Source organism: Carassius carassius, chromosome 35, assembly GCF_963082965.1.
Source record: "Carassius carassius chromosome 35, fCarCar2.1, whole genome shotgun sequence".
NCBI lineage: Eukaryota > Metazoa > Chordata > Actinopteri > Cypriniformes > Cyprinidae > Carassius > Carassius carassius.
In genome coordinates, this window is record NC_081789.1 from 12,368,247 (window position 1) to 12,395,940 (window position 27,694).

The window sequence follows — 27,694 nt, forward strand, 5'->3', positions numbered from 1 at the left end:
AAGAGTAATGTATTGCAACAGTCCATGCATAAATGATGTGCTGATGATCAATGTTTTAAAACATAAAAAAATGCTTTAAAAATGACTAACTGTTAACTTATACATCACAATTACTTACTGTGTCCTTATTCTAATATATTAACCAGAACCCCTCCCAGCTACAGCTACAGATGACGCAGCTATGACTCTGACTTCTCAATCTTTTCCCACATTATCCCTATAACATAAAACCTCTTTCATACATCAGATAATACAGCACTTAAAAAGCTAAAAGCACATCCTGGCATAACGCGCGGCCTTATGCAACCCGTACCCACACACTAACACCTGCTGCTCCCACTACAAAAAGCAATATTGACTTCTGCATAACCAACATCATTACCTGAAAATGATCTTGAAAACATTTTACACCCACTTGCAGTATTCATGTTCGACGCACATAACGTGTACCTCTCAAACCCTCAACTCAAAAGCCTCTCACCTCTCTGAGATGAATAACAATCATATATATTATCCAGGCACGGCTCGGATTCTTTTCAAATCTTCCACCATTTTTTAGTGGTCAGTGAAGGAGAACTAGTGAGCCCGGCTTCAGGCTCGCTCTGTGATGTGCATCGCATGCTAAAGCAATTCTTTCACATGCTCTACTAGGGGGCGAAGCCAACAACCTATCCTCCGTCACCGAAAAACAGAAGAGAAAGGGGCACAAAGAGAGATATTGTTCTGACCACGGGAAAGGATCCACTCTCTACGGAGTGCTAAGTTGTTTTTTTTTAAAGAGGATGTAAATTAGGAAAAAGTCCAGAGAGAGAGAGAGGCAGAACGGAAACAAAGTACCTCAATGCTCCTGAAAACTATGGTTGCTATGAGGATGACCGTGACCTTAGCATTACTGGCAACTAAGACATCTGGAGTTATACACAGCAAGTCAGCGTACTTACAGTCAAGCTAACTCTATTAGCAGACAGACTCTCATTACTGCAGATCGGGACTCAGATACAGGCAGGTCTCCATAGAGTTCTGCCTTTTTATTTAGTTCCTTTATCTCTCCTGACTCCATTATCTGCAACATCTTCTCCTCTTACCCTTCTTCTCTCTTTATCTCTCTCTCACACTTCACTAGTCCCTTGTACTTGGCATTGAAAAAAGCCTTTTCATCCCCTAGTAAAAAAAAAGCAAGAAAATACATTTATTATCATTACGGCTATGTTGTTTATGATTTGATCTAAATGTAAACAACATTGTTTACATATGTGATACTCTCCAAAATGGTGCCAAGGTGACGAGGAGGAGACGAATTATTGAATAAAGTCGTTATTTTTGCTTTCTTTGCGTGCAAAAAGTATTCTCGTAGCTTCTTAAAATGACAGTTGAACCACTGTTGTCACATGGATTATTTTGACGAAGTCCTTACTACGTTTCTGGAACTTGATATATATTTAGGATCCTTGCTGTCTATGGAGGGTCAGAGAGCTCTGGGAATTCATCAAAAATATCTGTATTTGTGTTCCGAAGATGAATGAAGGTCTTACAGGTTTGGAACGACATGAGGGTGAGTAATTAATGTCATCTTTCCTAATCTTTCCTAATCATCACAAAGCCCCTTTTTATACAGCATACAAGTTGTATAGACTATTTTTATGGTGTTATTTTGTAGCAGACATGGTCACTTCAAATTAGTTGACCGTGACCATATTTAACTTCTATCCTGTTCTTTTCTCTCAATTCTACATAAACCTCACCCTTTTCCTCTGCTCTCCTCCCTCCCTTTCTGCTTTCTCCATCACTTTCTTTTTTTCTAAGACTCAATAACTGTGTCACATAGGGAACATAAGAGAAAGAGAGAGATAGCGAAAGGACAAACAAAATCCATTTTTTCCTCTTAATCTTCACACAAACAGTCACTGATCTCCAGGGCTGCAGGCTGAAATTTTTCTCACTTATCCTTCTCTTATTTGTTTATGATCTCTCTATCATACAGCATTAGTCCACAACAAAGAAATCTAAACACAAGCCATGGTCTCCGAGTTCTTTTTAATCCGTCACATTCAGTGCAGCTAAAACACAGCAGGTCAGTCCTGAGCATATGCTAATAAATTCAGCACTGGCATTGCTAGGGACCATCCATATAGAATGAGTTGTTAATATGCTAAAAAATTTTTTTAGATCAATTAATCCATCCTCATACATAAACTTAAAGGGATAGTCCACCCAAAAATTACAGTTCTGTCATTAATTACTCACCCTCATGTCGTTCCAAACCTGTAAACCCTGTCTATGCAGGGTCAAAAAGCTTTTGGATTGCATCAAAAATATGTAAATAAAATAATAAAATAAAATATAATAATTCTGAAGATGAACGAAGGTCTTACAGGTTTGGAACAACATGAGAGTGAGTAATTAATGACAGAATTGTCATTTGTGGGTGGGCTATCCCTTTAAGTTTATGTATGAGGATGGATTAATGAATCTAAAATATGTTCATGCAGAATAAGGGTTTGTAAGTAATAATAAACAGCCAATATCCTTCTAATATGCATGCTAATAAGTGACTATTTAATAGCAACAACTGGTCCCTAAACTAAAGTGTTACTGACATATTTAATGAGTAAAATGCATCATGCCTTTTTTTTATATTTCACTGGGCCTCTGTCCAGCTGTTTTTTAGCATATTAACATCCTGTATGGATGGTCCCTTACAATGCCATTGTTGTTGAATGTATTAACATATGCTCATTTTAACATATTCTCATTTTTGGGTGAGCAATCATTTTAACAACTACATTACTAATATTAATAAGCAGAAGTTTAGGAGTTTGTTGAGGCATCATGATGAGGCATCAATACATCATGATTTCATAGAAAAACTATAAAAAATGTATCAAGACCTGTCACAACAGTCACAGATGACCAACTTATTTTCATAGAAACACTCTAACTCAGGGGTAGGCAACGTCGGTCCTGAAGTGCTGATGTCCAGCAGAGTTTAGCTCCAACCCTGAAAAAAACCTCACCTGCCTGTAGCCTTAGTAATCCTGCAGATCTTAATTAGCTTGTCCAGGTGTGTTTGATTAGGGTTAGAGCTAAACTCTGCAGGAAATCAGCACTCCAGGACCGACATTGCCTACCCCTGGTCTAACTTATTTTCATAGAAACCCCAGCAAGATGTTTTAAAATGTTCAAAAACATTCTAGAATGTTAACAATTTTTTTGTTTTGTTTTGTTTAAAACGGACAGATGCAAAAATGCATCCTGTGTGAACGGCCCCTATAACATGCTCAGACAAAGACATGCACATGCATGCAATATGTCTACTCTTCACAAACATGCAAACACACCAGGAAGATCATGCGCTGAAAGATGGAATACGTGGAGAGAGATGAAGCACAAGATGAAAAGATGTCACACCTTACACACCAAGAAACCAAATGACTCCTCAGCAGAAACAAATGAGGTGTGGAAGCTGACCTGATGGCACAGATGAAATGACAAAGGTGATGATGGTCGTGCTGATGAAGAGAGGAGAAATCTCTCTCCTACCTGTAAAAACTGGCAGGTTCGTCCCTGCTGGCAGGTCTGTGCTTTGACTAGAGCTTTATCGATATTGACAGTGGCCTTCTGGTACACCTCTCGGGCCCTGCTCACCGTTAGTGTGCTTGACCAGGAGCTCTTCTTGACGAGTGGCCCAGCCTGGTCTACTGACATTGGGCCTCTGAAAATCAGAGTGCCTCCTGTGGGGTTGGAGCAAGTGTAGCAACTTCCAACATCATTGTTACTTCGTGAGGTCTTCAGGGACGAGTGTCCCCCTCCTAGTGTGTTGTAGCTCTGTCCCAAGAAGTAGTGGGACTGGGATTTGTCTGGATGCCGGCCCATGGTCATGACTCCAGATGGTTGATGCTGGTGGTAAAGGCAGATTTCCCTGTCTAGAGTGTCGTCGGAGCTCCAGTAACCCGACCCGGGTGTCCGTGCACGAGGTTTGGGCTCGGAGCGACTGCGTTCCTTGTTTTTCCCCCGTTTGTTGCTGGACGACTTGTTCAGGGTGCCTACAGTTGTGGTGGAAACGTTCGGATGGGATGTAGCAGTAGCCATTGCATCGGTTGGGATGGCAGGGTCATTTCCGTTTAGGTTGCGTTGACTGGGACCTTCCAGGGAATGAGACTTGGTGAATAGTTTTTGGACAGAGTGTACGAGGTGGCGTATACGCCCAGGACTGTCACTGCGCTGGTGCTCCAACGCCGCAGTTCGTTTGTATTGCAATGTGTGATACCCATCCTTTCTCACTGGTTGCTGCTGGTCAAATTTCTCCAGCAGGGATGATTGGATGGCAGCTGAGCTGCATGGGCCATACCCGCCCCCAGTTCCTCCGGCTATGCCCCCTGGTCCCACATAGGGCACTATGGAGCATTCGTCCTTAAGCTCGTGATGTGATCCGTGATGTCGACGTGGAAATGTGCTGCTAGCCAGATCTGATTGGCACCCATAGAAGCTGTGGTCACTCGGGTGGGCCTGGTTAAGGGCATAAGGCCGTCGTTCGTGGCGGAGGGTCAAAGACTCGTAGGATGGGTCGCAGTGTGTGAGTGTGTGGTGGTGGCTGCGGCTGGAGGACAAGCCTTTCATCGTCATCCTGATACACTCACCCTCTCACAGCCTCATCCACACACACTGAGACTATTGCAGAAAGACAGATGGACAAAGAGACAAGAGGGCCAGAAAGCAATGTAGAAGACGAACAAATTAGGTGAAACAATGAAAAAAGAGAAACACAAGAAGAGAGAAACAAATAAAGAGAGGGAGAGAAAGAAACAATTTGCATTAAACATGGTCACATTTAGTTCATATTTTATACCTCATAGTGTCCACTACAGTGGACTGTCCTTAAAAAAACATTTTAACATTCACTACTATGGGTCTGACTTATACTAAGGAGGTACTAAACTTTTAAAATAGACTAGTTAGTTGGTTGCCTAAACAAATTGTGGATTAATCTGTCTCAAATGGACATCTTGTATAAGCAGACTGGTGTTAGAGTCACCTGACCCCAAGCATTTACATAAGATGTGACTTGTTTTCAAAAACAGCTCGACTAGGCGCACGTGCGAGAGAAGAACACTGGATTCTCTTGACACAATTTTAAAAATGTGACTATTTTAAACCTGACATGCCGTCTTAATGCAACACTTGGTGCAATGCTCAAGAAACAATGTGCGATTTGACAGGATGGCCAAATATGTCTGTCTGAATGTGTATGGCTTTAGCAGCAGTACTTTTAAGGGGATATATTTAAAGACCAAGCAGAGCAAACTGTTTTTAATAGACATTAAAAAATACATTTTTGAAAAAAATCTGAATAATTGACTAGTCACTCATGATTAAATGATAAAAAAAGCATTTGAGCATACTTGACTGCCCTCATATGAAAACAAAACTTTAAATTCCAAAATCAATGCTCATTCAGAATGATTGACTTTCAGTCATTCTGTTGATGCACATTGCCATGAGAATGAACGCCCCTTTAAAACAGAACAGTAAACGCAATAGAGATATTAGCACACCAACATTAGCATTTGAACATCCTCTCCAGGCATGCCTCGCCAAATCTGAAGAAAGACAGAGATGAAAGGAGCGAAAGCTAAAGCCAAAGACAGATTAACACTGAAAGAAAGGAATTGACGCATTTTGCTGTTTATTCAGCTATATCCTGTTTACTGTGTCAAAATGAGAAATCAGCCGTTCATGTTTGAAGTCATTTGTAAGACTGAATTCATTAAGAGCATTTACTAAAAGATCAAAGTCAAAGTCAAAGAAAATACAACTATGTATGTATGAATGTATTTTCATAACAATGTTATAAAATATTTATATTTCCATTTATTTATATCCTCCATTTGTTTTATTCCTCGAAAAATTGCGCAAAAAGTTGCTAATGTAGTGAATACCAAGTACACATTCTGAAATTATATGCATTATAAGAAAAGACATTCACCCACATATTAAAGCTAAACACATATACACATATAAAGTTTACTAAACCTGTTATCTGCTAATGAATCTCATTTATACACTCGCTTCACTTCCTTATGCTTTGTGGTGACTCCTGCCTGAAACTGTAGCTGGTGCAGAGTAAGTCTCTTGCCTTATTATTACATTCTCTCTCAGTCTATATAAGAACACTGAAGATGTAGAAACACAATAATTAATCGTTTTATCCTCCGTCTGTCCCTTTCTTTGTTAACAGATGAAGTCAAACTACTATTCTACCAAGGCAAAATAGGACACACACATCCAAATACACTAATTTCCAAGCAACTTTTGTTTTGTTTTGATGAAATATGCAAATCAATGAGCGTGTAAGTTTTAACCAATTGATGGGAGAGCTGAAACAAATGTAAAGCGTTGATTATTTCATGAGACTGATAAATAAACCATAGCGTCAGTGATTCTGATGAAATCTTCATAGCTGATGTCATGGCATGCATCATGTTAATGCATGAGCTGCTAGTGAACGTGTTGCTCAAATGTTGTATTCTTGGCTGAAAAATAGCTTGATGTGTGTGTCGCTCCCCAGAGGAGATCGATTTCTTTGTTTTCTTGTTCTTAGTGAGGCAGATATAACTCTGAAAACAAAAGAAAAATGAAAATGTGTCTCTCAGTTGCATTCGTCTGTACTTCTTAGTTGAGATAGGACACAAACACACACAAAGTGAAAGAAAAGATATTAAAGATTAAGATAAACAAAATTGACAGACTCTATCAAGCTACAAAAAGAACAAAAATATCATTAAATTGATCCTAAAAGTACTGTATTACAACTTATAATGCACTATATTTCAAATCTTCTCAAGTCAAATACTAGTCAAAGAAACTTTTTTTATAAGATGAAATTCACTGGAAAACTTCCACCAGAGAACAAATCATTGACGTCAAACCTGATGCAACATGTCTTGAGGGGCCATATTTGAATGTATGCGGTGACAAATGAGATTTATTGAATAAAGACCACTAAATGTTTAAAAACAGCATCTCTGCGTATGTGTGTGTAAAAGCATGTGGGCTTGATACCTTCACATTAAGGCTAATATCTGAATTGTTGTGTAAGGCTGAGCTCATTCATTGCCCCCTAAAGCCTTTCAGATGTATCCTAGTGGAACTTTGTTCTAAATTAGACAGAGTGGAAATCCATAAATAAAGATGCTCATCTTGTACTTTTTTCTGCAGCCCGACTCTCACTAGAGCATCACAATTCTTTTAATTACATTTAATGTCCATGCTCCAATTGACCTATTGGTAAGCCCCTCCCCTCCAATGCAGATGAGCCAATGGCAGTCAAGTATTAGTTGCACGGGGAGCGGAACTCGGACATCTTTAGGTTTCAGCGCCATAGAGAAACACTGGAAGGTTTGATGGTGTTTATGCTACAAAAATGAAAAAAACTAAACAAAAAAACATGTGCCTGAGGTACTTGTAACACTTATTCCAGGTATCCTAAGAGGATGGCCAATATAATTTATTTTATTACATTTTCTAAACCCAAACAAAACAAATCAAAATGTCCCTAAGCATTCAACCCCAATCCCAAATTTTCTTGTTTTCATACACTCATTAACTTACAATTTTCAGCTGCTCAAGCAGAACACTAATGTCATCTTGTGCTTCAGCAAGTTCTCTCTGGCTAAAACTAGCTAACAGTAAAGTTATAGTGAACTGTTCTCACATCATGTACAGTGTAGGTCAAAAACACATAAACGAAGGTGTACATTCTAGTGTCTTCCCATATTAAACTGGTTAAACGTACATTAATTTAATCGTACCCTGCGATATGTGAACATTTTTGATAGTCATCCGCAATCATGATGACCGTAACATGAAGTTGTGGTCTGTGAACCCTCGCTTCAAGTTACCCACCATATTTATTTTAAAATATTTTATATATCCCTCCATGGAATATTTAAATACCACTTGAATGCTGGCCCTTCTGTGTCCAAATTGTGCAAAAACATTGTGGGACAAGGTTTTCACTCAGATTGCTGTCAGAGGAAAAAACATGAACCTTAAGTATTAATGTACTCACCCTGGAGTACTCTCGACATAAATGATAATTCAAATCATGTGATTTATCGAAAAGAGGGATCCCATTACATTTCTAAGCCATTACAATTTCAATTTAACAATGACATAGCAAACACCTTAGTAACTACAAAGAACAGCTCGTTTCAGTTAAACCTTTCCTTCTCGAAATGACTTTATTTTCACAGCTCTCTCAGTTTCGTTCATTAGCTGACCCTTCATTCCTCCATCTCATCTTCCTCTCTCTCTTTTGCTTTGATTGAAGTGTGCTTTAAAACACAATCAAATCGAGCAGACAGATGACACGACAGCCGAGAGTTTCTCTCTCTGGGCCAAACTAATTACGCTGTCTGTCATTAATGAGCGCAGCACCACGTCACTCTTTGATTACACACACTCTATGAACAATTTCTTCCTGCAGATCTGTTTGATCAGAGAAAACAAACACATGAAGAATAGACAGAGAGAGTGAGAGGGACAGAGACAGAGAGAGGGGTTGTGTACAAAGAAGTGCTCAGTAATCACTATTCTAGAGTTTAGCACAGCTAAATGGTTTCAAGGTAAACTCAAGCTGCCCTTTCAGTAAAGAATAACAACAGCAACTAAACCTGAGCAATAAAAACAGACAAAAGCAAGCTATTTAGGTCAGTAACAACCCTCCTCTTGCATTTATTGACTGTTTATTAAATATTTCATCCTCCACTCACTTTGTACATTAAATATTTAAGCTAATTTCATAAAACCTTCGAATACTTACAGAATCCAAGTGTAATACTCTAAAGTACTTCAGGTCTAGTGCTCTCAGCTACATTTAAGACATTAAGTCATGATTATCTGCAAACAAGTGACCAATTTGGAAAAAAGGTAAACAGTATGTAAACATTACAATGTCTTTTAAAGGGGTCATGAACTGAGAAATCAAATTAATTCTGTATATAAAAGGTAAATGTGCTATAATTACATTAGATTTCTGAGTTTCAAAACTCAAAACTTTGTTGTTAGTCTAAAAACAGCTTAAATTGAACTAGGGCTGCACGATTAAAATGCGTGTCTCGTCAGTTAAGCTGGTTCTGTGATTAGCGGTAAATGTCCATCACCTGCTACCGTAGTTCGCTGACAAGCTACCCAACATCGCGTTCATAACCGCATGCGATTGATCTGCGATTAGGAACACGATATTGTGTAGCTTGTCAGTGTACTACGGCTCTGCGTAGTAAGAGCTTCTCCATTTGAAAGCAGGTGATGGACATTTACCGCTAATCACAGAACCAGCTTTACTGACGAGACACGCATGACAATCGCATGCGATTAATCCTGCAGCCCTATATCGAACCCAATCCGCCAAAACGCCAGGTTATGGAATGTACCACTTTATGATGTAATAATGTGGCTAAACACCACCTCCGCAGAAAAAGATCAATGCCTGCTTCCACATCACTGCCTTTTTAGCCCCGCCCACCATTTAAGGAAGTGCCACACCACGTCAAGAAGAACTTGGTCCTTTATTCACTTAACTTTACTATGGATTTGTTTACAAACAATGCAAAATTTGACATTTTCAGGAAGAATGAAACTAAAAGACCTGAGCCCGTATTCATAAAGAATCTTAATGCAAAAAGTAGCTCCTAGTGACAAAATTCTAAGAAAATTCTTAGGAATGTGGGCGTTTACTCTTAAAATTAAAGAAAAAATTCCTAGTAAAGAAAAAAGTAATTCAGAATGCATCTTAACCCTTAAAAGAGGTTTTAAGGTCAAACTTGTTAGGAGCACAGACGAGGACTTTTAAGAGGCTTAAGAGTTTCTTTAGCAGAGGAGAAAATGGCAGAAAGACGAAGAGGCAGAAGAAATGTGTTGCAGACAATGGATGACAGGGAGTTAATAAGACGCTATAGATTAGATCGTGTAGGGGTCATGTTTGTGACTGATCTTATTAGAGACATGCTAACATCTCCGACACAGCGCAGAAATGCCATAGCGCCAGAAATTAAAGTAATCACTACATTACGATATTTGGCAACTGGGAAAATGAGTGATCACACATTTACAGCACTTTCAGAACATCTTATTGTGTCGCAGTTCATTTCGTTTCCACTGGACATTCCCACCTTGCAGGCTCAGAAAACTGCATTTATGAATATAGCAGGCTTATAGGTGCGCACAAGCAGGGGGAATGAACCGTTAATAGTTTGTGCTATACGCTCCCATGTCTGCTTCTTGTCCCTTGCTGTGACACCCGGCCCAAATTTTTCTTTAAGAATGGCCTTGTGTTCATCCACTAACTGGGCTAACAGTAAACACTGTTCCTCTGTCCAGTTGGGCTTTCTCGCACTTCTTGGTTTTGATTCAATGTTTGATAGATTAAAACCAACATTCAAACCGCCACTTAAATAGGACAGCAATCATTGTAATTGGAAAGAGTGGAACAATTTTTATCATTCTAAGTCAATAAAATACCCTATAGGAAATTAAAAGCATGGTAAATAAAAAAAGGATTTATATACACACATTTAATGTTTGTGTGTGTGTGTGTGTGTGTGTGTGTGTGTGTGTGTGTGTGTGTGTGTGTGTGTGTGTGTGAGAGAGAGAGAGAGAGAGAGAAAAAATAGGAAAAATTACGCATGTAAATTCAAAGTGAGAATTAGAATAGACCCTATACTTAAAATCACTCTTTTTTTCCTTCTTGGAATACCAACCAATCACAGTCTTCAAAAGATTGTGTCATACATAGCAACGGGGTCAACCCCGCTTCCTCACTAAGATGAAAGTTTTTGTCTTTTCCTTACTCAGAGTTGCTCTCAGATCAGTCCCGAATCGCTCTTAAGCTAAGACTCCTATGTAAAAGTTTTTAAGCTAAATTAAGAGTTTTCTGAGAGGATTCTTAGAACCTTTATGAATACGGGCCCTGATGTTGCACCACACAAGTGTGAGCATCTGTTTTCATCACCTGATCATTATAGCTTTGACTGTTATTACATTGTTTGATATGTACTGAATATTAATGCATTTTTAACGTTAAAAAAACAGCAGCGCCCATCAATGAAGATAATGCTGTGTGCTTACTATATAAAAATAAATAAAAAATAAAATATAATACTGTTCATAAGTCATACAGTAAGTAAGGGGACAGTAAGTTTTTAATAGATCAAATGTGACAGTTAAGACAGTTAATAAATTATATAGAAATCATATTTTATATCAAAATGCAGGTTTTTTTTAATTGTTTTCAGCATTGATAACAATAAGAAATGTTTCTTGAACAGATAATCAGCATTTCATCACCAATATCGGAAACCTTGATGTCATTTTTCTCAATTGTAGAAACAAAAAATGAAATGGTCATTATTTATAACACAGGCTCTCCAATATTCAAAACGTTTCATGTTGCATTCGTATCTTTAAAGAAGCCGTGCATTTGCACAATCATTGGTTCAAATATCTGATTTATCAATAAATATCATATGAACATTACATTAGTTGTTAGTACAATCATTAAATATAGTTATGGTAATACACATTCATACATCATTGTAATAGACTAGAGGAAAAAGCCTCACCCTCTAAAAAGACATTAGGAGAAAAACAATGATAACATTAAGTTTTGGGGATTATTTTTATTTATTTTTTGCTCCCAACAACAGGCATCTTGAAACTGATCATACCTGAATATACTCAGTCTTTAGTTGTTTCACTTTCATAATCTAAATGTGTAATATTTATTAACATTGTCCATAAAAACTATGCATTAAGAGTAATGCAACAGTTACTTAGCATTTTGAGCAGTTGTATCAGTCTATAGTTAGATCATTGTAATGAAATGACACTCAACTCAGATGTAATGTGTGAGTTGCATTTTTAAAATAGTAATACTGTGATGTTAAGTTACGTCAATTTGAACTGGTGATTTTAGTACAATGAACAGGTGATGGTGAAAAGGTTTGTGTGAACAGGTTTGTGTGTATTGTATCCACCAATTTTTTGAAAAAAGGTATTACGTGTTATTAATATTTTTAAATTTCATCATTGGTTGAGAATTTTTTGCCTAGAGTTTTGAAAAATGACATGAAGGTTTTGATATTAGTGTAAAAAATTATTGTAAAAAAAAAAAAAATCCCTTAAATTATTTCTGAAGAATCACATGACACTGAAGACTAGAATAAAGGCAACAGAACATTTATCTTAACATTACAGGAATAACTACATTTTAATATATATTAAAATAGAAAATGGTTATTTAAAAATGTAATAATATTCCAGAATTTACTATATTTTTGATCAAATAAAAGCATAAGTGACTTCTTCAAAACCACAATCTTGGTATGTTTCATTTAAAAAGATATTTTCCCATTTTTCTTATATCTGATTTTTACATTTGCCATTTCTAAATGCGTCTATCAAAATAATGAATATTGTTGTTAATATAAATATGCCATTTTGGGTCTAGATAAGCGTTATGCTCAAAGAGATTTGTCATCATCCTGGTGACCTGGTGAAACTCGGATGTTCTGATCTGATCAAAGGTGATCCTTGAACTAAAAGCTAATTATGAGACAGTCCATGCTGAACTCAAAAAGCACAATTCTTCCCAGATATAAACAACCTATTACAAAACACCACCAACAAACCTGAAAACTGCTTGCACAAAACCAAGCGTGGAGGTGTAAACCACATTAAGCCCAAGCAAGAAAGTGGGCTGCACGCTAATTGGTGCTGTGACTATATAAAAGGGCCCTTCCATTTAGAATCCTGTGACCTCCCATCCGTTTGTACCATAACAACATATTGTTCCGACCAGCGAGCAATTTTCTTTTTTCCCTCTTTCAATAAAGCCCAAATAAAGACAACTATAAATAATCTTGCGGGGGAAATTGAACGAGGTCGTTTTTTTCTCATCTCCATGGCAACAAGTCTTTTCCCCCCATCGCCTCACCCAACAGAGAGAGTATTGCTCGTGAACTCATGAGGAGTTGGTGAGAAAGTGATTCTTGGTGTAAAAATGCAAGTTGCCATTTCAGTAACAGGGTTAAGAGTGAATAGCAGGAGTCGTGTGTGGAAAAGGAGGAAAGATGGCTTTGATTCGGACCACTATGAATTATAAATGAGGACATTCGGTCGTAGTTTTGGATGTTGTGTGTGTCCGCGTGTGTTTGTGAGATCTCTGTTTGTGTGTCTGGTGCTTGTGTGCTAGAAATGTCTTGTGGGTGATATGTACAGTTGGCTGAGAGTGCAATAACAGGCTGCTGATGGGGCTGACGGAAACCATCAGGATCAAACTGACAAGTGAAGCAGAGATGAAGCCGAGGGGACCGACATAACACAAACTTCTCCAAACGGAATATACACAACAGGCTAAACACTGCATATGACATGCTAAACTTGCTAAAGAAATTCACATTTCACACCCCAAACTACAAATAATTTTGAAAAACACACTGTGACAGTGCAGTGTTAGTTATAAGCAACCCAGTTTTCCTCAGATGAACGCTAATAAACATGATGCACGGCATTGCCTTTCGGCAGCCAATCAGAATGCACCTCAATAAAGACCTAACCAAGAAAAACAAGATGGCAAAAAATTTTGGAAAATCAAATGAAAATTGTCTTCTGGTATTGAAGGAGTTCAAAGGAAGGTCCATCATACATTTCTTATAAATAAGGCACAAGAAAGGAAATAAAAGTGACCAGATTTCCAGTTCAGTGGTCAATATATTGCTGACATTTCCAGCATTATTAATCATAAATGAATCAAGGTTTTGTGTGTTTTAATCATAGTATCCCTATAGTGAAATATAAAAATACTAAAACATACAGAATTTGAAATACATGTATTTTATGATAAGTATACTACAAATAAGTTTACATATTTTTGCCCTAAATAAAATACCCTGCAATAAATACTTTAGTATACTAAACTGCTAAATTGCACTTTAATTGTGCAGAAGTAGTACTGAAGTCCAACTCAAAATGAACAGAAGTATATTTGATTGAGCTAAAGTGGAACTATACTGCAAGTATACTTTAGGTACACTTTAAATATCTTGCTTTTAAAGATTAACAGATCATACAATCAACACTCATTAATAGTGATATTAAACACATTTTAGGCTTCATATTAAGATGCACAAGTAGTTCTCCAAATAAAGTTAAAAAAAATATATATAAGTCTCAAGTTATATGTGAATAAATATGTTGATAGATTTGAACTATACATAGTATGAAATAAATGTATTTCATAGTATGTTTTTTTTTTTTTACTACGTATATCATGCTCTGTCATACTACATAATTATATTTCATCATCATTGGACATTTATAAATAATAAAAACTGTTTCTAATGGTTGGATTTTGCTTTAACCAAAAGTTTTATTTACATGTTAAAAAACAATGCATATTACTATTTAAAAGTAAGTAAGATTAGGTCAGCACGATTTTTTATATTGAAAATATATAAATGCTTTTTTTCTCTGAAGGATACATTTCTAATATTATAAATTATATTTATTTCAATTTATTTACTTCCTATTCATCTACAAATAAAAAAATGTATCACATTATACAATAAAACATTAAGCAGCAACTTTTAAACATTGACCTTTTTCCCCATCTTTGACCAAATTTTAAGAACATAAGCAGATTGTTTAAAATTATTTTTTAAATTTAACTTTAAAAACCTCCCAGCAATTTTCCTCTGTAGTGATACATAGGATTATGCACAATCTCACTCACTCTAAATGTGCATGCCATGTTGTTTGTGTGTGTGTGCGTGTGTGTGTGTGTGTGTGTATGTGTGTGTGTGTGTGTGTGTGTGTGTGTGTGTGGGTGTGCGTGTGTGTGTTTGTGTGCGTGTGTGTGTGTGTGCGTGTGTGTGCTCTATCTCACACTCTCAGCCAAATTACACTTTTAAAGCCTAAATAACTAAAGCATGATTTTTTTCATACAAAATAAAACTTTACATAAACCTCGGCTCATGGTACCCTCTTTAATGAGCTAAAGAGAAACCAAAAAGAGCTTTTTACAATATAGTCTAAATATCATGTTCTGTCCTTTCACAGCTGATAGACAGCTAACAGCCTCAATCATCTTAAGACAGGGAAATAAACTACTTCTGCTCAGTGCTCATCTTTATATATTTTTCTTTTAGATCATTGTAGAAGACACATAAAATCGTCCTCATGGGAACATCTAACGTTTTAGCCTGAATTAATGTGAAATTGCATAACCAGTTGAGCTCCTAATTCTCAGGAAAACTAAAACACCAATTATAAAAATAGACACAGAAAAACAACAACTAGGAAATGGAAACCAAATTGGTAAAGAAACAAAGGAATATAAAACCACAATCCACTCTTTGCAAATCCAATTGTGTGGATTTAGCATTAGCAGAAGCTTAGCATGTTCAGGTCAAAAGGTGATTAATCTGATGAGACGGACACAAGTCTTGCTCTCTCTGTGTCTTTCTACTGATAACACACCATCTCTCAGCATTAGCGCTGATGTGCAGGTCAGTTTAACTTTTAACGCCTCACTGTTAATAGACTGAGGTATCTGTGCTCTTTTAACAGGAAGACAGATGTGTCTAGAAATTGTCTACCTCTAGGAAAAGAGTAAAAAGGGCAAAAGGTACAGATTTTAGTGTTAAAAAGCAGACTCTGATGACTATTTTTGAGTATCAAGCTGTACTGTATATGTAAGTTTAAATATATAAGTGTGCGATGAGTGAGGCATCATATGTGACCCTGGACCACAAAACCAGTCATATGTGTCAATTTTTCAAAATTGAGATTTGTACAAAATCTGAAAGTTGAATAAATAAGCTTTTCAGTTGATGATATTTGGGTGAGATACAACTGTATCTGGACTATATAGAATGGTACAACTAAATCTGGAATCTGAGGGTGTGCATAAAAATCTAAATATTGAGAAAATCGCCTTTAAAACTGTCAAAATGAAGTTCTAATCAATGCAAATTACTATCTAAAAAATGTTTTATTATATTTACGGTAGGACATTTACAATATATCTTCATGGAACATTTACTTTATATTGAAATGATTTTTGGCATAAAGGAAAATTCTATCATTTTGACCCCTACAATGTATTGTTGGCTAATAGCAATACCTGTGCTACTCAAGACTGATTTTGTTGTCCAGGGTCACATATTACAAACTGAAGATAAGATTTAAAGAAACAGTTCACCCATTAAATGCAATTCCTGAAACATGTATGTTTCAAACCCTGACCCATGATTTTTCCTTTTTCCGTGGAACAAAAGGTGTTTAGTAGTTTTGTCCATGTTGCTTTTTTCCATAGCCTACTAATAAAGTGAATGGGGAATGGACTGTTGGCTAAAAAAAAAAAAAAAAAAAAAAAAACCTGAAAAACATTCATATATTCCATTGAATAATTTTTAGTGATATATATATACACACTATTGTCTGGGGTATGATATTTTCATGTTTTTGAAAGAAGTCCTTTACACTCAACTAGGCAGCATTTATTTGATCAAAAATAAAGGAAAATAGTAATTTGTGAAATATTATTACAATTTAAATGTTTTCTATTTCAGGATATTTTAAAATATATTTTAATCATTTGATGGCAAAGCTGAATATTTAAAATATAAATATTTTGTAACTCTGTAAATGATTTTACTGTCATCTTTGATCAATTTATTTTAAAGTTGCATATGATTATTAATTATTTTCTAAAAACAAAACCTTGCTGACAAACCTGGTTTGAATATGCACAAATTGGGGGGGGGGGGGGGTGGTTTCTTGCAAAAGATGCAAGACGTGTTTCCCCGCTGCTCCGCCAGAAAGTGATCTATTTATTTATTTTTCGCAGTTTGGTATAACTACTTTAAACAAGTTGAGAAACTAGTTTAATAACAATAGTAGGTTCAAGCATATAATCTGTTGTCATCTCTAGCGAAAACAGACATGGGCAAGTGTGGTCGCAGCAAAGCCACACACTCATCGGAGGATGCTGACGTGACTTCAGGGTGTACTAGTTCCACTGAGAATTAATCTGCAAACATAGCTCTCCTCCAGGGCATGCAGGGAAACTGAGTCCTTATCAACTGATTTATGTGCATAGATTGACACAGATAGACAGGAAGTCAAAGACTGGCTGGGGTCCATACAGCAGAAAGTGGAATCAAACACTGACACTTCCAGAAAATTGGAACGCTCAGCATCCGACCACAGCGATCGAATAACAAAATTAGAATCCACTAATTTCAACACTTCAAAAACAAGTGGGACAGTTGGATGCCAAACGTGAAGATCTGGAAGGAAGATCCAGAATGAACAATATTCGACTTATCGCATTCGACTTATCGCATCGCATTACCGATCACATTCCTCAGATTCAGACTCCAGCAGGAGTAACAACAAACCCCGATCTAATTAATGATATAATTAGAAATAATTGAATATTTGTTCATGTGTGTTCCTGCGGCTCAATTGTAGAGCACTGCATTAGCAGTGCAAAAGGTCTTCGGTTCGATTCCCGGGGAACACACATACTGGTAAAATGTAAAGCCAGAATGCACTTTAAGTCACTTTGGATAAAAGCATCTGCTAAATGTAAGTGTAAATATTTCAGTTCCCTATATACATACAAAGGAGTTGATTATCGCCTTGCCTTTGATGCTTTTTTTAAGTGAGCTGACCATACCCACTGCTGACTCTGCTGATCAGATAGAGGAACTCATTACTATAGAAGGCTATCAAGTTGATGCAATGTGGTAAATGGCGTTTTATAAAACTTGTGGTCCCCACTATGATTGACATGTACTTTTAATCTTTTGATACACTCCCTCAAACACTAAACCAGGCCTCTATTTCTTTAATTGTAAAGAAATTAAAGACCCTTTAAATTGTGCTTCTTACTGCCCCATCAGCCTTTTTAATGTTGACTTTAAACTCTTATTCAAAACTGCTGGCATTACAGTACGTCTCGAATACATTTTACCATCCAGCATTTTCCCGGACCAGGCTGGGTTTATTATAAATAGGCACTTCTTTTTTTAATATTAGAACAATGTTTAACATTGTATACAATCCCTCTTCCTCTGTTGTCCCAGAAGCTATAATTTCATTAGACGCAGAGATAAAAGAGAAAGCTTTTGACTAGGTGGAGTGGAAATATCTGTTTTTTACATTAAAGAGATTTTGGTGAGAAATTTATTTCATGGTTGAAGTTACTTTATTCTGTCCCCCAAGCTTCTTTCAGGACCAATAACACTCGCTCAGGATACTTTTCCCTCCACTGGTCTACTCACCAGGGATGCACCCTAAGTCCAGTTCTCTTTGCCATTGCTATTGAGCCCCTCTCTATTGCATTGTGGTCTGACCCATCTATATTGGGCATAAAAAAATTAGGCACAGAACAAAAGGTGTCATTGTGTGCAGATGATCTTCTTCTTAACATTTCAAATTTTGGCAGCTCTGAATACTTTAAAGTAATTTGGGCTGATCAGTGGTTATAAGTTAAATCTGAGCCAGAGTGAGTTTTTTGTCACTAAACTCTGAAGCTAAAAACTACCCGTTACATAACTTTTCATTTAGGATTGCATAGCATAGATTTATGTACCTTGGAGTCTGCATCATGGATAAATTTAAAAACCTCTTTAAATGCAACTTTGCTAACATGCTACTCCAAATAGCAAAATATTTTGAGCACTGGCCACTGCTTCCCCTGTCTCTGCCAGAGAGAATCAATTCGGTTAAAATTAATATCCTCCCAAATTTTCTTATTACTTTCAATGCATCCCCATTTTTATTACTCAACACAGTCGATACTCTGATTCTAAGATTCATCTGGAATAAATAAGTCCATACAATTCATAAAACATTCATTTAGAGATCCAAAATACTTGGGGGTATGGCTTTACCTAATTTACAGTTTTATTATTGGGCTTCAAATATTATGGTCATCCATTACTGGTTAAATCAAGATCACTTTCACAATCTATCTGGGTGGCTTACCAAGGAAGCTACATCATGTTTGCCTACTTTCATTGGCAGCTTAATAACATGCTCCCATTAAATGATCATCTTCTCCCTATACCAAAAATGTAATTGTTAAAACTACTTTGAGAATTTGGAGGCAATTTAGACATTATTTAAGATTTTAGCAAATTTGTGCCTTCCCACCATCACTGAGGGATAGGACTTTCACCCAGTGGTCAGCACTGGGTATTATAACATTTAGGGGTCTATATACTGTATATAGATAATGTCTTTGCATCTTTCCAGCAATTATTAGAAATAATGTGAATTACCAAGAATTTTTTTTTTTTAAGGTATTTGCAAGTCTGCAATTTTGTTTGGGACATATACCCTCAGTTTCCTAAACTCCCTAGTACGACTCCTTTTTCAAACCTATTCATAGTATTAAGGGCATGATTTCATATCTATATAAAGCAATTTGCACCTTGCGTGAATGCTCACTTGCATCTATTAAATCTCAGTGGGAAGAGGACATAGGAGAAAATATTTCAGAAGAACAATGGGAAAATATCCTATACCATGTACACTCCTCTTCCTTCTGTGCCAATCACGGTCTGATTCAGTGTAAAATCATTCATCGCACCCACTGAACCAAAGTTAGACTTTTACAAAATGTATCCCGATGTGGATTCCACATGTGACCGCTGTCACCTAGCTCCTGCAACTGCTTTGTTGTTTTGTTCTTGCCCATCTCTACACAATTATTGGTCCCAGATCTTTAAAACATGTTCTGAAGCTCTCAAAATTCAGATTAAACCTCTGGCTGTTACATTTTCATTTGGTACACTTTCTCTATTGCCTGAACATACCCAAATGAAAGACTCACTTTTGTAACACTCCTGGTGAGACGTTTAATTTTACTAAATTTGAAATCACCTACACTACACCGCATTCTTTCAGGATTAAAGATTTTGTTGTTAAACTAGAGAAAATCAGACACACAATGAAAGGAATTTCTGGTAATTTCAAGATTTGGGATCCTTTTCTAGATTGTTTAGGATAGTAAAATGTTTCTAAATACCCAAGTACTGTATATTACTCCTCTGGCAGTAACCCTTTCCCTCCCCTGAGGTATAGATTACTAGTCTACTTCATCTTGAGCATCATTTTCTTATACCTGTGATGTTTATGTGCATATTTGTTTGGATGACCAAGTTTCTATGGCCCTCTATTTATTTATTTAACTGTTTTTTTTTCAGAGTTGCTGTTTATTTGTGTAGAAATAAGTACATATACATGTCATCAATCATTCTTCAGTCATTCCATATCTGTAATTGTATGGTGTTGGAGAAAATCTAAATAAAGTGAGAGAAAAAAAAGAATATGCACAAATAGAAATGAGACAGTGACAACTCCAACTCAGTTCCTCAAACAAAGTTATCATATTGCTTTAGAAGACTTGAAGTATACAACATGAGTCATATGACGTTTTTAGGGTTTATATTTAGTCACTTTTGATATATGGAAATGACAAGATTGTCTGTTCTGTTTTTGTATTACATTAAAGAATTTCAATCGCACAGCTTTGGAACACACGACCAGAGATACATAACAGAATTTTCATTTTTTGAGTGATGTATTCCTTTAATTCCCACAGTCTGGCTTAAAAAAAAATCCCTCTGCTTTTCTGCTGATTTAGTGGTGTGATTAAACAGAAGCCGAATGCGAAATACCAATCGAGTAAACAGTTGCTCTAGAATTCATGTGTGCGTGCAATCAGATCTGCAAAATAGGAACAAACACACACAATTCTCCAAAAGGCTTTCACACTCACACATTTCTCTCATTTCTTTCATAGTATAAAAAATATTGATAATGTATTTTGTCGCTAGAGTTCCTGAAGCAAAACCCATTGAGAAGGACTGTTATAAAGGAGGATATGTTTTCTATTAGGTCCCTGTGTTGCAGAGATATAACCAGAGCTCTTGGTCTCTGCAGGAGGAGCTTGAGTGGCATGACTGTTAACGTGTTATGACACTTCGGAAAGCCGCTGTACCCTGCATATGATGACTACAGACACAAGCCTCTCTGCAGAGAAAGGGAGAGAAAATAAGGAGAAAGGGATAAGGAATAGGAGAGGTAAGAGATGGAGGGATGAGTCGGAAGATAAAGGAAGAGAGGAGGGTGTAATAGTCTTTTGTTTCCCGTGGCTGTTGGGTTTCAAAGCAGCTCTCGTGACATCATTACCCCGTTTGTACTGTACACCTCTCAGTCTGTCCCCGCGGCTATAGCTTTCATCATGGCATCCAAATGCCCCATAAAACCCAAGGACACAAACTGACAGAAATGCACGCACACGCTTTCTCGCACTCTCGTTCTTTAAAATGCAAACATATATGCAGAGTCGGAGAGGAATGAATAGCGAGGGTTAGAAAGTCCGAGCTTTTTCGAAGGCTGCAAATGTTCATTTCAATTCTCAGTTCTCATGACTAGTCTGCCATACTTCCATAGCGAAGAACAAAACCTGAGAGGAAATGCAGTTAAAACGCCAAATGTGGAATTGTTCTAATACAAAGGTTTTGCACATGAAAAGCTCTTTGTAGGTTCTCTACTTAACATCAAAATTCAGGAATAATGTGAGAGAAGTGTTTGGTAAGAATGCTACTGTGTGTTATTTATGATTCTCTCAGATGGTGGGAACATATTACCATAACAAAAAATGTATATCAAGAGACTTGATACATAACTCTCGGCTTGCATGTCTACAATGCTCTAGCTCTTATTTTGTGTTCCATTCAAAGTCGGATGTGGGATACTTGATATCTTCGTCTTCCAACCATTTTGAGTTTTGTCGTCGGATACTCACAAGATGAATACACGCAATGCATTTGCTAGTATTTGTTTTGTAAGTGTAAAGTTCCGTCATACAAAAGCAAAACACAGTAACAATAAAACTAGGAAAATGGCTTGATACTAATTTTCACGAACTGTTTTCTCTGAATTTTAGTTTCAGATCACAGTCTAAGAGATCCAATATTAGACAACGAATTTGACAAGTTGTTGTCTTATTTCATGGTAGTGCAGAATCATTAACTGAATATCATATACTACACCAGCATCTCAACTAAAGGTGCAGTCACATTCACTATTGTTTATCTATCATTCAATTGGAATCCACACACTCAGGAATTTCGAAAGATTTTCACAGTGGTTTCAAGTTGACAAAGAGGATTCATATTAACAAACAAAAAATGAAATTTTATGTGTGAATGTGTCTTACCATCATCATACGTTTAATTTACTGATGTAAATCTTTGAATGTGTCTGTTGTAACATTCTTTCACATAGGTTAATTTTGTTGTTATAAACAACGCCCAGTTGGCCCTGGATTTGCACATCGTTTGATACTGAAAGATGGCGCGGTCCCAGCAATAAAAGATCCCGGTCACGAAACCCGAGGTGGTACAGTAAGTGAAACTGCATCAAATTTCTGTGTTTTGCTGACAATCGGTGCTTAAGTGCTCGTGACTCTTTACCTCCAGGAGCTCAGCTGTTTTCGGAGAGAAGCTGTATCTTTCTTTAAAAAAAAAATTAAAACTAAAGACTATTTGGGGATATGAAGGATGAAAAGCTACTCTATATGTACTCGAGATTAACATAAGATTGGGCAAAACTGTATGTGTTATGTCCCCTTTAATGACATTTGAGATCCCAGTGTGACATGACTTATAGCTGCGATCATATTTTTACAGTCTGAATAGCAACAATTGCAACGGAGTATTATAAATCACAATGTGCACCTAACTTAACTTAGGCTAAATGTTTGCTTTCACACAGATAAGAAAAAGAAGTTATATTTTCCAAAACAAAGATTAAAAACACAAAGTGGATGTTTTTCAAATGAGCATCATGTAAACAAAATAAATATGTTAACTTGGCCACTGGTCTAAAGCATTTCAGCCTGTTTGCAATGTTTCATTATCTGCTGAGTTGTTTAGCCGAGTTGGTGAATGCTGGGGATTATTTTATTGTAGTATATACTAAAGCAGGTTTGACTGAAGTACTGAAATTTAATTAAGAGCCCCATGAAGGGAAATTGATCAAACAGACCTGACAACAAGTGCAAGCAGCTGTGACAGCTATGAAGGTCTATGTAATTACATCAAATTTATACTGAACACAAAATGACTTGCTTCTAGTTTGAGTCTTCCGATGCAAAATCTGGTACACTGTTTATGCAAAACCGAAAACCTATTATGCATGAAACATCAATGACTTCATTAAAAAATAAACAAAAGTATATATATTTATTTCCTTATACAGTCAATGAACCACATGCAATTGATAACTGATGTCGATTCTTCACCTCATCTTCCCAAGTTGAATTGCAGATTGAAGACAAAGTATCAGGAAGCACCACAATGCTTTTATCACTAAATAGCGATTTAGCCTAATGAGATTCACAAGTCTCCCCAATGAGGTGTGAAATCAAGAATTTATAAAAAAAAAAAAAAAAAAAACAATTGGTAAATGAGTTTTAAATTTTTGTTGCAAACACGGCAGTGAGCTGCGTTCGTAATTGCCAAACAACTCAAAACAACCGATTAGCAGAGACACGCTGACTTTGATGAGTTTAACTTGTTTGCATTGACTCCTGAAAGTTTTTGTGCATCACAAGTGCCACCACTGCAGAGAAAATAATCATTTCATAACCTAGATAACACCCTGGAACATGGGGAGAAAAGAAGCGACTAATCATTTTTCGCAAATGAGGTAATTATTTTGGGTTAATGGACTGAAATGCTTAAAGCCAAGAGGCCTTGCTGTCTAAAACACTGCCACATTTTTCGGATTGTTATGACTCATTTATAATTTAATCATGAAAACAACTCATTAACATTAATTTGAATAATGAATAGTTCCAAGTGGTACATATGATATAATTTCGGCTAATTATAATTATTAAGCAAGCATTTAAATGGCCTGTTACATTCGGATACAATGGAAAGCGCTGTTTAACTTGGTCTCAATGGTAATTTTTTATTTAGTCAATTTATTTTAATGACAACTCTACAGACGCCATGAATGCGCAAATCATCTGCTCTTCCGTTTTTTCTCATTCTAAGATCCTGACACAGCCTTACCAAACAAAATATAGCTAATATGAAGCACGTACATGCATGCAAAATAATAATCTACCTAAATTACCATGTCTTCATCCCTCTCATTCACTCCCATTGACTCAGTATCCGTGGAGACACAGCTGAGCCGATGCTCTTTGAAGTCTTCCTTCAGGCTCCTTCAAATATCACCCATTTTGTGGAAGCAATTGAATTTTCCTTGGCAGTGGTGTGTTAAACATTAACCCCGGCAGACCTATTGATAGTCCGAACGCGATGCCCCGAGTTACTGTTCCTTTCTTCCCAAACTCCAGCCCCAGTTCCCAGAGCACAGTCAGTGTATTGGATGGGCTTTAGAGTCTGGATTCAGTGAATATTAGAGCTCTTTTAAAAGGACTTCAGTTAGAGCTGAGCGATGATACTTTTAACATCAAAAAGCTGGGGCGCTAAATCCGTTTTTCTGGCAGGATGGACAGTGTGTGGCCTTTAGAGATCCAACAACAGAAAACCACTCTGCATAATGGTGTGAGCTGCAAAGTGTTTAATACCCACAGGTCAGTTTTCAGGTCCTGTGATGATTCCATTTCTTTGGTTACATTGGATTACATTTGACTGGTCCACATGAAGCAATGGGCAAAATGACAGCCCAATACTTGTTTTTCTAAACGATGTTACAATTTTCATCACTCAACACCCATGAATTCATGTACTATATCAATGCGGACGGGACTACAGAGGGTTTCTAGATGTGGGCTTTAAATGTGATGTTGTGGTGTGCATCATGTATGATGTATCTTTTAATGATCTTTTAATTTCAGCAATCAAAGGCATCTGCATTTGGACAGGATTAGATATCTCAGAGGACCTTCAAGTTTGCGGAAAAACAGGAGGCAATTTGCTCTGGAATTCGGAGAAACACAAATTTCTCTAACACTCTATGAGAAAATTAGTCCCATCTGGTAGGGCTTATGATGGGGTTGCAGAAACCGATCAAGTGGGCGAAAAAAAGCAATAAATTCATTATTCATCAGTGTTATTTTAGTATTATTTATATAGTATTATGTGATTAATTGCAGATATATATATATATATATTAAGGATTTAATATTGTGTGTGTGTGTGTGTGTGTGTATTTCAGTTACTGAAAAGTGGTTTTTAATAGTTTTTGTTTTAGTTAACAATGACACTTTTATTCATACCCCATGCTGGGAACATAAATGTTTATTTTATTATCTTTTTCATGTTATTCTTCTCAAATCTGTATTTTACTCTACATGCCTAAATATAATAAAAATGTACAGTTTACTTAAATGTCAATATATCACACCTCACAGTGTGATGAGAAAACATACCCAAATCATAAACCATAAACCTCATAAAACAGAGAAGCAGCTCATACAGAGCATCACCAGAGAAGTGTTCCCTAAACTTCATTCTGAAAGAGGTGCTTGGGTTCATGCAGCTATTGTTGGAGCACTATGCGTGTGTCTCCGTGCAATGTAACAGTAACTAAGGCTTCAAAAAAGCCACTGATTCTTTTGCTACAACTCACATAACAGCTTCCTAGCATTCCTCACTGCAGTCAGGCCGGCTGCCATAGCGACGGTAAAATCAAAGACTCAGCATCACAAAGGTTAGTCTGATCTCTCTTAGACAATGATGTGAAGCTGACTTCACAGTGTGTGTGTCCGACATGGACTGTCTCCTGTATCCTCTAATCCTGTTCTCTGAGCTTCCTACCTGCCAGCATGAGTCTCCAGTTCTATTAGACACAGACAGCAGACAGGCTGATGGGAACTGTGATCATGAGACGTCCTCAAAACTACTGCAGCTAACAGACAAAATCGGAAAATAATCCTTTGTGTCTGTTGACTCAAAGCTGCTATTTCTCTATTGTTATATAATTATATTTTTTAACTAATATGTATGTTGTGTGTGTGTGTGTGTGTTTGTTTGTTAAAAAACCTTTAATGCATGGCAAACCGTTGATTATCCTGCTTATTAAAAGGTAATTTGCCAAGTCATAACTAGTTTTGCTATTTACAGTGCAATATAGGACCAAATGGGTAAAGATTAAAAAATTTATATTTTCGTTAGTTACGAAAACAGTTAGCGCTAGCATTCTGCCCACTTCAAATCAGTGCAGTAAGATCACATTTATTTGAGAAAGAGATGACTGTTGTGTGTGCTTTACTTGAATGCATCTGCACATCTCTCTCTACAAACACTGAATTACTTCAAAAACAGCGCTACCTCATTGCTGAGAAATATAATGTAACGATATTCAACGGCTAGCCATGCATTAAAGGATTATAAATGCTCTTTGTGAAGGCAAAGTGCTTCGCGTCGGGCGGTTCTTTACCTCCACGTCGTGCATTTAAAATCCTTTAATGCATGGCTAGCCATTAATTATCCATTAATATATATGGTCCATTCTACAGAATTGGTCCAAAGTCAGAGTTGGAAACAACTTGAAAAACATGTCTTGAAAAAATTTTCTTACAAATTTTTTTTTCATTTAATAGATATACACATATGGAGGAACAGACACCCATAGTTTCCCTTATTCATGCTACTCTAGCACTTATAAAACATTCTTTTATAGACTATTTTCTTTTATCTACTGATCTAATTTTAAAGTTAGTAAATGCTGGTATGATAGCATATTAATCTCAGATCATGCTGCAGTTTCATTTACATTAAACTTTCCCAATTTTTCATGCAGATTCCCAAGTTGGCGCTTACATATAACTTGGTTGAGAGACCCCCGAATTTTTGTAGTTCATTGATAAACAGATAGATTATTATTTTGAAAAAAAAAAACACAAATCAAACATATGCTTCAGTCAGGTGGGAAATTTTTAACAATATTTGTGTAATTTACAAGATTTGTATTTTGAAACTAATGATTCTTTGTAAAAGGCAAAAAGTTGACCATACTCATTTCATTTAAGGATTCATTACTTTGAATATACATTAAACCAAAAACTATCATAACATTTAAGTTGATAATTCAGTATACTTTATTTTTGACAAAACATCCCATTTTTCGGTAGCGACTGCACATTTTCGGTAATGACAATAATGCTTTGGTAATGACAACATTACATCACAGAATTTTAACTTACATACTAAAACTCTCTCTCAAAAAAATAAAATAAATAAATAATAAAACAAATAAATAAATAAATAATGCATAACTGTACTTACATTTTTTGCTCTGTTCCCACAAATGAGGATTATGAGTCCCTTTTTTGTCACTACCGAAACAATGATGACATTAGTGGTCGACCGATATAGTTTTTTTGACAGCCGATGGCGATACAGATATATTGGAAAGCAGGGATGCCGATATAAAGCCAATATATATTTGAAATTTGAAATCATAAAATAAACATACTTCAGATGACAAAGTATTTTTCACAAATAAATAAATATAAAATAAAAATATAATTACAATGAAGTAAACACTGTAACCAACAGGGCACTCAGTATTCTGGGAAATTTGTGTGAATTGGGAATCATATTTTTCAAATAAAGCCAGGGTAACACTCATT

General features: G+C 36.4%; 1 protein-coding gene across 5 annotated transcripts in view; it reads right to left on the reverse strand.

Moving 5' to 3' along the window:
* Positions 1 to 27,694, reverse strand: part of LOC132115980 (disks large-associated protein 1-like) — a 142,078-nt gene that overhangs the window by 51,265 nt on the left and 63,119 nt on the right. For 4 of the 5 annotated variants that reach the window (XM_059524456.1, XM_059524454.1, XM_059524455.1 and 1 more), the window contains exon 3: positions 3,541 to 4,668. In XM_059524456.1, coding sequence (XP_059380439.1) covers positions 3,541 to 4,623 — 1,083 coding nt within the window. In that variant the 5' untranslated portion in view covers positions 4,624 to 4,668. Of the gene's footprint in view, positions 1 to 481; positions 597 to 3,540; positions 4,669 to 27,694 lie in introns of those variants that run through there. The other variant, XM_059524458.1, reaches the window with a different exon arrangement.